A 13,758-nucleotide genomic window follows, 5' to 3' on the forward strand; every position below is an offset into this window, starting at 1 on the left:
ATATTTGTATATATTAATTTGATTTATTGAAAATATATGTTGCAGTGGTTTAATTTAAATAATTATAGTTATCTCATATATTTGTAGGATTTAAAAAAAATGATATTTTCATTATTTCTAAACAAAATTTTCAGAACAAAAATAAAAATATTTTCATGAGACACGAAAATTATGTTTTAAGTCTTTAAATTTAGAGTTAATTATAATCCACATGTAATTTATTTTTATTACATTTTTCATTTTTTTATTATTTTGAACCACATTTGTTAATTATGTGAATTTTTTGTTAATAAATTTAATAAAAAAATCATTTAGGAAAGAAGAAACAAAGAAAAAGAATTATATTTAAATAGTGATGAATTTTTAAAAGAGTAATTAAATTAAAAAAGTAAAAAGTAAATGTTTTAAAATATTTTTTTAGCTGATGAAAGAAAAATTTAAAAATTAACTAAAATAGTATGTCAAGACTTATTTCGAATACACTTGAAAACGCATTGCCTTATGACTTATGTGATGCGTCGAGGAAGACAGTGTCGAGAAATATTGCTTAAATAGAGGAGCGTCTAAGCACAGCTCACACATACATACACGCTGTAAGATCTGTGGTGTGGAAGGCACTTATTGAGGAAGCCTACAAATATTGCTTTCTCTTTCTTTTTTCTTTTTCTATATTTTCAAATATGTGTATTTGATTCGTATTTTACTTACTATGTCCTATTTGTCTTATTTATTTATTTATTAAGATATTGTTGTGACTAATATTTGGTGTTGTTACGTGGAGTATGTGGTGATTCTAGTGGCTGTGATTTTTGTCTCGTAGCCGTCAACCGAGAAATGGTGTCACGGAATGGGTCTGTTTTGTTTGTTTGGGTTGGGAAGGAGTGGCCACTATTGTATTGTGATTATTACTCCTGTCAATTATCAATTGTTATGTGTTTGTTTGGTGTTATTCTTAATAATGAAGAGTAGGTTATTATTACAGCAACGTTATTATGGTAAATAGTCACGGCAGACTGGTTCAGGGAGACATCACGAGATGGTTGGTGGTATTTGATTATTGGATAGAAATTTGGACTGTTCGAATGCGACGTGGATTATGAGAGGAGGAAGACTCAAGTCAAGAAAGGTTCACTGCGTCATGGACGTGGCTTGTGTGAGGTGCAGGGTTACTAACAAATATGAAATATATGTCAAGTTCACTAAATAAAACGTTACCCAAAGAAAATACTTCAAAAAGAAAATATGAAATATTATATTTATTAAAATAATATATAATCAACTTAAATAATATGATAAATGATATATTCATTGTTGGACTTTAATTACATGTATGACTTTTCATTTTTTATAATTTTTTTAAAATATTATTATAACATTTAATATACGAAAATATTTATGTTTCTTATTATTATTTAGAAAAAAAAATCATATAAAGTATATGTCGAATAATAAAATTTAAATATATAACTTTTATTACTTAAAGTAACATATACCAAGGACAATATTTTTCCCCAAAACTTTCAGAAATAAACATATAGTTTCAAATGCATAAAAAAATCCCCACAAATAAAAAAAAGGCATTTTATGGATCATTTATGTGATAAAATATATAGCACTGTCGTGTATCCTCGATTGAATCATTTCCCCATGCTTGATTGAATAATTATAGAAACATTCATATTAAATTAAAGGATCCTTATATATTTTGTCAAAAAAAAATCCTTTATTACTTAAAAAAAATAAAATAACCTGTGATTTAGTAAAATTGATGTTTTAGCAAAACTAAAACCCCAAATCTTTTCACGCAATCACAACAGATACCTAAATCCCTAATTCTCCTCTCCTCGCACTCCACCATGACCTCGCACCTCGCACCCTCGCACTCGCAGTCTCTCTCTCATGCTCTCGCCACCACAAAAATGGTGCTTCCTTGAAACTTGGTGAAACCTAGGTAAGTGAAATGCGTTCCATTTCCAACTTAACTACCTGTTCGACTTTAAGACATAATAATCATAACAATAATAGCGGTTTTATCTCTTCCTTGTTTTGCTGTGCAGTTTCATTTTTCTACCATTCTTATATTGATTTTGTGTTGGAAGCAGCTCGAATTTTGTGAGTGACGGGTAAATAAAATTGATCATAGTAATTTTCTGTTTGCATAATTTTCAATTCCTGTTGTTTCAGTTTGCGTAATTTTCTGTTTGCGTAACTTTCATTGTCACAATATAGGCATAGGATTAGGATTATCTTGTTATACATGGTCACCCTCTAATATAATATTCTTATTGAAGTGCAATTTGTCTAATATCAAATTAGGAATTAGTTGTTTATGGGGAAAATGTATGAGACCTGCTCTAATGTTACAGAAGTTGCAGGTGTTAGGGTCTAACTTGTCACTTACAAATAAGCTATACCTTCAGGCTTTAGGCCTTGCTTGGCACACCTAGTAAGGCCTGATAGGATGGAATAACCAATTGTTCTGGTTTATCTGATGTTTGGAACACATGGACCAATTGCAAAACATTATCCAATTAAGTTTTGTATGACACTAATGCTGCAGTACTGGGGAGCAATAATAAATTTATAATAATTTTTGGGTTGTGATGATTTTACTGTGTTTTTATATGAATTATTTTTAGGAGTTTTATTTACTTATTCGTGGTGTGGAAGGCACTTATTGAGGAAGCCTACAAATATTGCTTTCTCTTTCTTTTTTCTTTTTCTATATTTTCAAATACGTGTATTTGATTCGTATTTTACTTACTATGTCCTATTTGTCTTTTTTATTTATTTATTAAGATATTGTTGTGACTAATTTTAGTAATTTTAAAATACGTGTCTTTTTTATTTATCTATAAAAAAAATAATTTCTAAAAATAAATTTTATTATTTCTTTATTGTGTCTATGAGTTTTAAATTTACATTTTATAATTTATAAAACTAATTTTATTCTTATTTTGGATTTCTAATTTATAAATCAGATTGCTTGAAAATATACAAGGACTTGGTTGGCCTTTGATCGTGGCTCACGATTGCTGTAACAATTTTTTATTTTATTTTTTATAGTTATTCCAACGAACAGAAATTGATTAAGTAATTAATTAATTAATCATACTTGGTTAAACAGGCTATCTGTTGAGAAGCTAGCTTCCACTGTGCTTTGGAAACTCTCCACTCCATGCAGCTATACTGAAACGGAATCCAGGTATTCCTTCTAATTCACACCAAATTACTAGCTTGATTTTTTTTCACGCACATTAATGAATATATATATATATATATATATATATATATATATATTTATGGTATTTTAGTTTAACAAAGAACTTAGTTTATAACTTATAGAACTAGATTTCTGGTATTATTATCTGATTTTGGTATAAATCCTATTGTATTTGGTGATCATTTTGGCATTTTGAGTTTATTTAATGAAGAGTTAAACTGAGTGCGTTATTTCAGGGGCTGGTACATGTTTCCAATGCTTCCTCATTCCATGTTTGGATACTTTGTTTTGAATGGTAAAATAGTTAGGTGCTCTACTAGCTAGGATATAAAATCGACATGTTTAAAGAGCAACCAATATTGTATGTTTGCACTTCCTTTTATGTCTCACACTGAACCTACAAAAGTGATCCCTCACCATTTTGTTCCGCAACACCCCTGCATGTTGGGGGCACGTGTTGATTCACACCATGTTACCCTTCGAATATCAAAAGGTTCAAGCTCATAATAAATTTTACACATTTACAAATTACAAAACATTTACCAAGAAACAAGCACATTTATATTTGCTTCAGGCACTTAAACATCACAAAAAAAATTAATTCATGAGTAGATCGATTTGAAGTTCACGTCACATCAGCCTTAAAGTTCCATTAGAATAAGATATGATGATTTTAATTTCACGTCATTATTCATGAAAATGTCACAATAAATAGAGCCATACACAATCAATAACTTTCACCCCAAGATACCACTTGAAAACCCAGCATGGCCATATGCACTTCAGTATTTAACAAATGTCAGTACATGTCTACAGTAAAGCACATTTCTCTGATGAGAACAATTCTTTTAATTTTATGCAATTAAGAGTTCAAAGATAGTTCTTGGTATCCAATATCTTTTTATGACTCCCTTCCAATGAAAGAGAATTCATTAAGTCTGAACCACAAACTAATAGTAAGAACTAAGTAAATATGAGTGTAATACATGATACTTCTGAAGAGCAGTCCAAGACTGGAAATCCTTCCACTGACCCAACATAAGACACTTGCGAGTAACAAAAACAAAATTAAGTACAAAATGAACACGATATCCCATGTTATGCGAATTTCAGAATCTCGAGTCAAATTGTGATAAATTTAAGAACTCTCTTTTCTAGAATAAATTTAATATAATTTAGAATAAATTGTTCTCATATCTTCTGAGCGCTTATTATACTTAATCTTACTATTTTTTTTATCATACGCAAGATTGTCTTATGTAAGTGTTCATTCAATTATTTCTTTGATTCTTGCTTTCATTTTGGATCGTGCTGCTCATCATCACAGGTACAAATGTTTGTTACCAATGAATATTTTTATTACGTGTTCACTGCCATTAATGACAATTGATATATGCTATACAAATTGTGTTCATGATGAGTGAACCTTAGATTCCCGTTTGAGATTGGATGCAATGATTCTTGCGGACAGTTTGCATTAATCATTGTATTCAATCTTGAATTGTCCGTTTGGACAGTTTGGGGAGACTGATATTTTTATAGTAGATTCATGTGTTAAGGTTAAAATTATTTTGTTTAATTTGATGAAATTTCGGTAATGCATTTCTAGTTGTTCTCTGAGTGCATACTTGATTATCGGGAAGTTAATTTCACCGATTTCATGTCGTGTACTTGGAGACCAATGCGAAATGCTGCCAAAATTTTGTCAAATTTAACAAAATAGAATTAACCCTGATGTATGAAGCTACCATAAAAGACGGTCTTCCTGAATGGGATAGGGTCACACCTTTAATAAAAAAGTGAGATTTTCATGCATCGAATAACTTTGAGAGTATGACCGAGTTATTACTTAGATGGATCGAAGTTGGATGAATGAAAGTTGCATCAGCCCAGAATATGAGGAAGGCGTCGAGCAATTCTTACAATTTGCTTCACAAAGAGGTCAACCAGATGAAGATGGAAAATATTATTGTCCTTGCATCAATTGTTTGAATGGAAGACGACAAATACTGGATGACATACGAGAGCATCTGTTGTGTGATGGAATTAAGAGAAATTATACGACGTGGATATGGCATGGTGAAATGACAGACATGCAGAGTGGGCAACAATCCAAACCGTTTGATGTAGAAATGGGAGATCGCTTGGAGGATATGATTCGTGACCTTGGACAAGAGTCTTTCCAGCAAGCACATGCCCCTGTGTATGAAAGATTGCAGGGTGACTCAAAGAAGCCTTTGTATCCGGGGTGCAACAATTCCTTGACGCTATTGTCGGCGGTGTTAAGTCTGGTTAATGTCAAGGCCAGATATGGATGGAGTGATAAAAGCTTTACTTCATTGCTTCAAATAGTGCACGATCTGCTTCCACAGGATAACACATTGCCTAAAAGCTACTATCAGACAAAGAAGATATTGTGTCCGATGGGTATGAAGTATCAGAAGATTCATGCTTGCCCTAATGATTGCATACTGTACAGACATGAATTTGAAGAAATGTCAAAATACCCTAGGTGTAGGGCGTCACGGTACAAGGTGAAGGATGATAAGGACTGCAATTCTGATGAAAACTCAAAGAAGGGCCCTCCAGCAAAGGTGTTGTGGTATCTTCCCATCATTCCAAGGTTTAAGCGTTTATTTGCTAATGAGGACGACGCAAAAGATCTTACCTGGCATGCAAATGGGAGAAAATATGATGGAATGGTCCGTCATCCAGCTGATTGCTCCCAGTGGAGGAAGATTGATAGTTTGTATCCGAATTTCGGCAAAGAGGCAAGAAATCTTAGACTTGGACTAGCCAGTGATGGAATGAATCCATATGGCAATTTAAGCACTCAACACAGTTCATGGCCAGTTCTACTAGTAATTTACAATTTTCCACCTTGGTTGTGCATGAAGCGAAAATACATGATGTTGTCTATGATGATATCAGGCCCAAGACAACCAGGAAATGACATTGATGTTTATCTAAGTCCGTTGATTGAAGACCTGAGAAAGTTGTGGGATGAGGGGGTTTTAGTGTTTGATGGGTTTCGCAAGGAGACTTTTCAAATGCGTGCAATGCTATTTTGTACCATTAATGACTTTCCAGCATATGGGAATCTCAGTGGTTACAGTGTTAAGGGTCATCTTGTATGCCCCATCTGTGAAGAAGACACAAGCTACATACAACTGAAACATGGTAGAAAAACAGTGTACACTAGACATCGCCATTTTCTAAAAGCTCATCACCCTTACAGAAGATTGAAAAAAGCTTTTAATGGAAGTCAAGAGCACGAAACTGCGCGGACACCGTTAACTGGTGAGCAGGTCTTCCAGCGGGTTGAACGCCTTAATACTGTATTTGGAAAGACCCAAAAGAAGGATAAAAGTAAGAGTTGCATATGGAAGAAAAGGTCCATTTTCTTTGATCTTCCGTACTGGTCTGATCTAGATGTTAGACATTGTATTGATGTTATGCATGTAGAGAAAAATGTATGTGACAGTGTCATTGGGACACTCCTTAACATTCAGGGCAAGACGAAAGATGGTCTAAATACCCGTCAAGATCTAGCTGACATGGGCATACGATCGCAGTTGCATCCATGGTCTGATGGTAAAAAAATATACTTGCCTCCAGCTTGTCATACTTTATCCAGAAAGGAGAAGATCAGTTTGTGCCAGTGTCTGCGCCAGGTTAAAGTACCACAAGGATACTCTTCAAATATTAAAGTACCACAAGGATACTCTTCAAAAATTAAGAGGACTGCATGTTATCACTCCAAGTGTAGAAGATTTGTTGCAAGCTCACTTGTATGTATTGAATAACAGTAATGAAGTTTTGCCATACATAGTTCAGCATGAACATTTAGTCAAACAAAGTAATCCAAAAATGTCAAAGAACTGGGTCTTGAAAAATCATAACAAGACTTTCTCTGATTGGTTTAAAGATACAATCTTTGCTGACGAAAATGCTTCTGAAACATTAAGAAAGCTAGCTCATGGGCCTAAAAGAAATGTTATAACTTGGCAAGGATACGACATAAACAAGTATTCCTTTTACACAAAAGCACAAGACGACAAAAGTACAATGCAAAACAACGGGGTCACCCTAAGGGCTGAATCTCAACACTTTGCAACTGTACATGATGACAATCCCTGTGTAGCTTCAATCCCTTACTTTGGCTTCATTGATGAAATATGGGAGCTTAACTATGTCAAATTTACTGTTTGTGTTTTCAAATGTAAGTGGGTTGACAGAAACACCGGTGTGCGGACTGATGATGTAGGATTTACGTTGGTAGACTTAAAGAAACTAGCTTACCAGAATGACCCTTTCATCATGGCAGAACAAGTTAAGCAAGTATTTTATGTGCAAGACCCTTGTGATGAAAGGTGGTCTGTGGTTCTAAACGGGAAAACAATTGGTGTTAATGTAGAAGATGATGATTCATACATGGACACTTATGTTAGTCCTTTGTCTACACAAATGACTTCTAACAACGTCGGAGAAGAAGAAGCTGACGATGTTCATGCTAATCGTAATGATGATGATGAAGGAGAATTAATTAATATCGTCTAACATAATTTTCTAATATAATATTTCATTTCGGTACATTCATTTACATAACTCATACAGTGTTTTTTGATAATATTAACTAACTCAACTTTTTCTCTTTAAAGGACCATGGCTACTCCACCTGCCTCGCCTCCTCCTCCTCTTCCTCCTCCTCCTGTAGACGCTGATGCGTCTCCATCTACGTTGAAGCGGACACGCAAGGCGACACGGCTACGATCATTGTCCACTAGACCACCTAGGGCAGAAAGACCTGTGGTCAATGTCGATCCTACTACCGGCAAGGTCGACGGTCCCCACAAGAAGAAATTAAGAACATATTTGGGGATTGTCACTCGTGATAAGGTCGACGTGACATATGACACCTGGAAGGAAGTTGCTACTGCTCAGAAGGATTTGATATGGGAGGATATTCAGGTATTTGAGTTTTCTTTGTTGATTTTCTTTAATAGTCTAAATTTGTTATTTACTTACAATAAAACCTAATTTATTGTTTGTCAGGCGTAATTTCAAATCCCTGAAGCTTCTGACAGTATGACAAAGAAGAAATTCTTCAGATTGTCGGCGAGCGCTGGAGGCAGTTTAAATCTGACTTGACTAGGAAATGGGCACTTGCAGTCGACAAGGACGGTGTGGACGACATTGTCTGTGAAAAATATGGCATTAGCAAGGAGAAATGGACTCAGTTTTGTCAGACCCGCAGAGACCCCTCATGGGAGGTATGTATTTTGTCATTTTAGTTGTTTTCCACAACAAAATCACTTCTTATAATTTATTGTAATAATCATTTTCATTAATGTTAAACTTTTCCAGGATGTACGAAAAAAGGCACAGGCCTCCCAGAAGCAAAACACTGCCCCCCACGTATTGTCTCGTGGGGGTTATGAATATTTAGAAGAAAAGCTCATGGCTGAGAAGACAAAGAAAAGACTGGAAGAAGCTGCCCAGTCTGGAAGCACTGAGGGCATCATTGACCCTCCATCTCCCATCAGACGCCACGTGAAATGGAAGATGGTCCGCACGAAGAAAACTGGACACATGACGTCTGAGGTAGCAAAGGAAATAGCTGACAGGATTGTAAGTCATTTTTAATTAATAATTGTAATTATCTTTGTGTATTTTGTGAATTCCTTGGACAAATATGTGTTCGGTACAGGATTCTTTGGACGAGCAGGCGTCACAGGGATCGTTCGTCCCCCATGGACGTCAGGATATCCTGACTGCTGCCATTGGGCGACCAGAGCACCCTGTCCGTGTTAGTGCTGTTGGAGCCGATGTCACCATAAAGCAATACTTTGGATCAGCTTCACGAACATCCCGCAGTTCTTCCTCCATGCCTCTTGAAGACCTAGAACAGTTGACCCAACAAATCAGAGACCAACTGGAGGAGTCAATCACAGAAAAAGTGACTCGAAAGATGATGGAATGTTTCAGCCAGATGCAGTCCCAGTTTCAGTCTCAGATGCAATCACAGGGAATTGCACTACCTCCAGAGCCAGAGGTTGGTCCCTCAGATCCTCGTGTCAGCACAAAGGAGAGTTGTGTTGCTCCCTCAGGGAACGATCCAGGGATGGGTGACTCAGACAAATGCGGCCTATATATTGAAGAAAATCCTTCCCGCTTGGTTGCCCTAGGAAGACTTTACGAGGGATCCACAACAGTTCACAACTTCCCTTTGTTGCATGGCCAAGTCAAGGTTGGTGTTGAGGAGGTTAAAGATACAGAGGCTCTCATTCCTGTACCCACTGACGAGGTTACCTTAGTGGGGCAGGCACTTAACACTTTCCTTGCTTGGCCAACACATCTTGTGAAGCGTTTATCAGAACAGGTATTTTACTTTGATTATATGTTTATTGTTTTCAATTAATTTGTTCACTGTAATCAAAACTTGCTAATTAACTATGTTTTATCAATAGGCAGCTGTGTCTCCAGCAAAACCTCCAGAAAGCCCGGATGAAGAGGTTGATGATCCCCTGTACCTGATGACATTGACCATCCCACAACTGTTTTTGAAGCCGCTCCAAGTTATGTGGGATGCTACCATATTCGGGGTGTTTAATCAAAACTTCCCATTGTATATAAAGCACGAAGATCTCTCTGAAATTGCACATGGTGGTCAATGTCTCAGCATATCTGTTATACAGTTGTGGATTCTGTAAGTCATTTTAGATTATTATTAATTACCAAAGTAATTGTTTTAAATTCATACATAATTAACTTTGACTTAACAACACAACCATCTGACTGAGACAAGTGTGCGAGCGGGGAATTCTGATGTGTATGGATTCCTCGAGCCACAGTCCATTCAGAGATCTGGGCAATCACAATTTGAATCCGAAAGTTACATTAAGAGTTGGATACAGAGTTCAAAACGAGATGTTTACCTTGGAGCCTATCTGAATAGGTAAGTCAAACAAAATAATTGAATTTAAATAATCTATACTACTACAATAACCCATATTCGTCTCTACTGCAATGGACACTGGCAAATGGTCGTCATTCTACCTAAGGAAAACCTAGTTGTCTGGTTTTGTTCTTTGCATAACAGGCCAGACAACTACCTTAAGGGAATAATTAACAGGTCCGTATTGTTTTCAATACATTTTCATTGGCATAACTCAACAACATCAATATTTTAATGTTCCTTATATTCAACACTAGTGCTTTGAAAGGACTTGATGATACTCCACAACCGAAATCCAAGGCTGCTGCTAGGTGGATTGTTATTAAGGTACGTGATTTAAATAAAAGTTCTACTTATATATATTTTATGTGTGTGTACACTAATTGTAGTTAACGTTTAATTAATATCCAAATTTCATTATGTATTTAGTGTAATAGACAAAAAGGAATCACTGAATGTGGCTACTACGTGATGCACTGGATGTCCACGATAATCTTAGGATCTTTCAGGAATAATTGGGAGACGGTAATTGTTTATTACAAATAAATTTGGTTTTTTTATAATTGTTATTACATTATTAATTTATTTTTTTTATTTGATCATGCAGTATTTTAATGAAGTTAGACCATTGGAAGCAGAGAGATTCAAGGCACTTCGCATACAGTGGGCACAGTATTATCTAAAAGTTAGAAATCAAACATAGGATGTTAGGCAACTATGTAACTTTAGGTTAATTAATTAGTTTACATACTTTGAATTACATTTTTTACAATTGTTGTTTCATCTTAACATTGAACAACCTTTGTTGATAGCTAGTTTTTTGCTAAAATCTATTTGAAAACTGAATGCAAATGATATATGTTGTGTGCTGTGTGGTCTGATTTTAAATTTACAGGTTAAATTTTGGTTTTTTTGTAAAAACAAAGACATTATATAAAAAAAATTCCTGAAAACAATATAAAAAACCGATGTTAACTATCAATAGCAACACATTCGTTAACATCGGTTTTTTGAAAAAACTGATGTTAACTGTCAATAATAACACATTCGTTAACATCGGTTTTCTATAAAAAACCGATGTTAAAATTCAATAGTAACACATCCGTTAACATCGAAAAACCGATGTTAACCCACGTTAACATCGGTTTTTTGAAAAAACCGATGTTAACTGTCAATAGTAACACATTCGTTAACATGGGTTTTTATAAAAAACCGATGTTAACTGTCAATAATAACACATTCGTTAACAACGGTTTTTTATAAAAAAATAAAAAACCGATGTTAACGTGGGTTAACATCGTTTTTTTAAAAAACCGATGTTAACTGTCAATAGTAACACATTCGTTAACATCGGTTTTCTGTAAAAAAGCGATGTTAACTGTCAACAGTAACACATTCGTTAACATGGGTTTTTTTGTAAAAACCGATGTTAACTTTCAGCATTAATATACATTTTCTGGGTGTAATTCATATTAGCTACATCGGTTATTTATATAACCGATGTTGGTAATTTTACGTTAACATCGGTTTTTCAAAAACCGATGTTAACGATAATACTATCAACGTCGATACTTTCAACATCGATTAAAAAACCGATGTTGAAAGTCATAAATAACCGATGTAGAAAGCATATTTTCTAATAGTGTAAAATCCCATTCTGATTTATAGGGTTCTGTTTCACGTGAGGCATTTAAATCAAATTTCATAGAAGATATTTGGAATTAGGAGGCTTTGGGGTCTGAAGATTAGCAAGTCATTTTCTGGTCAAGAACAAAATAGAGTACAAGCACAAAAACTATAACTTTGCATCTCCAACTTATATTTCATCTCTCTCCTTTTAAAACCATGGGTATACATGTTTCTACTTCTCAAATAAGCATTTTCCCTTTTTTATTTTTGCCTCTTCGAATACCAGATAACAATTTTACTTTTGAGAGAAACAAAAAATGACAGCCACAAGGCGAAAGCAAAATGGAAGTACAAAGTAGGACAATTGTTGCTATCTGTGTACTTAGGCATCTTGAATATGAACTTCCTCGTTTATTTTCATTTCTATATGTTATTTTTTTCTTTTCTAAAGTGTTTTTTTCGTCCTTAAATAAGTGATTTTAGTTTCCCTATTTTTTAATTGACATATTTCATCTCCACTTTTAAAAAGTTTGCGATTTTAGTCTTTATTTTTTAAATTAAGACATTTTGTCTCCCACTTTTAAAAAATCTGTAATTTTAATCCTTGTGACTGATTTCAAATGTTGACTTATGTACTCAATAAACATTGACTGACATGCGTTTATTTATTATCCATGACAAATAATTTTTTAAAAATTATTTAATTGTTAACAAAATTAATTAATTAATTAAAAAAAGAATTAGAAATGTGCATTGTCAATTATGAAATTGAAAAGGTTGATTAAAATTGCAAATTTTTTAGAAAGTGGGGGACAAAATATATAACTAAGAAATTGGGGGATTAAAATTGTTGATTTTCAAACATTGAAAGAAAAAATGCCTCAATTAAAAAATAGAAGGACAAAAATTACGGATTCAAAAAAATAGGATGACAAAAATTATATTTTAGCCTTTTTTCCACTTTGCCAATTTCTCTTTTAAATGTATTACTTTTGTATTGTTTGGAATGTGCCCAATGATACGTACAATAGCTCATTAATTATTCTATATTCTAATTTCTATGCATATGCATGTATGGTTATGTTCGATAAAACTAGCTGAAAAGTTGATTGGAAAATTAAAAGTCAGCTGGCAGTTGGAAGCTGAAAGCTCAAAAGTTAGTTTATTAAATTAGAAGTATTCGATAAATTAGTTATTGAAATAGTTGAATAATGTAAAATGATAGAAAAATAATACCACCATATATGATTTATTAAAAAAAGGTAACAAGAAAAATGAATGAATATATTGAGGATAAAAGTGGAATAAAAGACAAGTAGCGTTTCAAAAAATGCTAGCTATTGAGAAGCTGCACAAAAAAAAATGATTTACTGAATAGTCAAATGAGTTTTTTAGTTAGTAAAAAAAGTTAAAAGTTAATTAAAATTTCTTGTCAAATATAACTTAAATGTATAAATAAGTTATGTATTATCCAGGTTAGTGTTACACTAAGTAAAAATGTAGACTTCTTTCTGTTTTTCTTTACATGCCATTAATAAGTAGTCACGTTCCACAAATTTTTTCACATTCAATCAGAACAATAACTAAAATTTACCAAGACATAAAATGAAACAAAAGACATTCTTTAATGAATGATAATAATAAGAATTATATCCTAATCAATTTTCAATCCCAAATCTTAACCCATGCATTAGACAATGTGCAATGACATAAAACAACACAAAAGGCATTCTTTAATGAATGATAATAATAAGAATTATAAACCCAATCAATTTTCAATCCCAAATATTTTCCCATTCAATAAGAACAATCACCAAAAAGTTATAAAGACATAAAATGACACAAATGACATTCTTTCATTACTATAAAAATGTGTTTTTACGACGTCAATTTAACGTCGTTTGAGAAAAACCCATTGAGGAATAAAACACGACAGTATTTTGTGAAT

At 33.6% G+C, this 13,758-nt stretch overlaps 1 protein-coding gene across 1 annotated transcript; it reads left to right on the forward strand.

Moving 5' to 3' along the window:
• The first annotated feature begins 8,039 nt into the window (after positions 1-8,039).
• LOC114416171 lies at positions 8,040-10,185 on the forward strand. Its single transcript, XM_028381041.1, has 5 exons — positions 8,040-8,057; positions 8,311-8,496; positions 8,591-8,854; positions 9,694-9,828; positions 10,141-10,185. Exons 1-5 carry the CDS (start codon positions 8,040-8,042, stop codon positions 10,183-10,185), a joined length of 648 nt encoding a protein of 215 aa, XP_028236842.1.
• Positions 10,186-13,758: the final 3,573 nt, after the last annotated feature.

The sequence above is a fragment of the Glycine soja genome, chromosome 6 (assembly GCF_004193775.1).
Source record: "Glycine soja cultivar W05 chromosome 6, ASM419377v2, whole genome shotgun sequence".
Taxonomy (NCBI): domain Eukaryota; kingdom Viridiplantae; phylum Streptophyta; class Magnoliopsida; order Fabales; family Fabaceae; genus Glycine; species Glycine soja.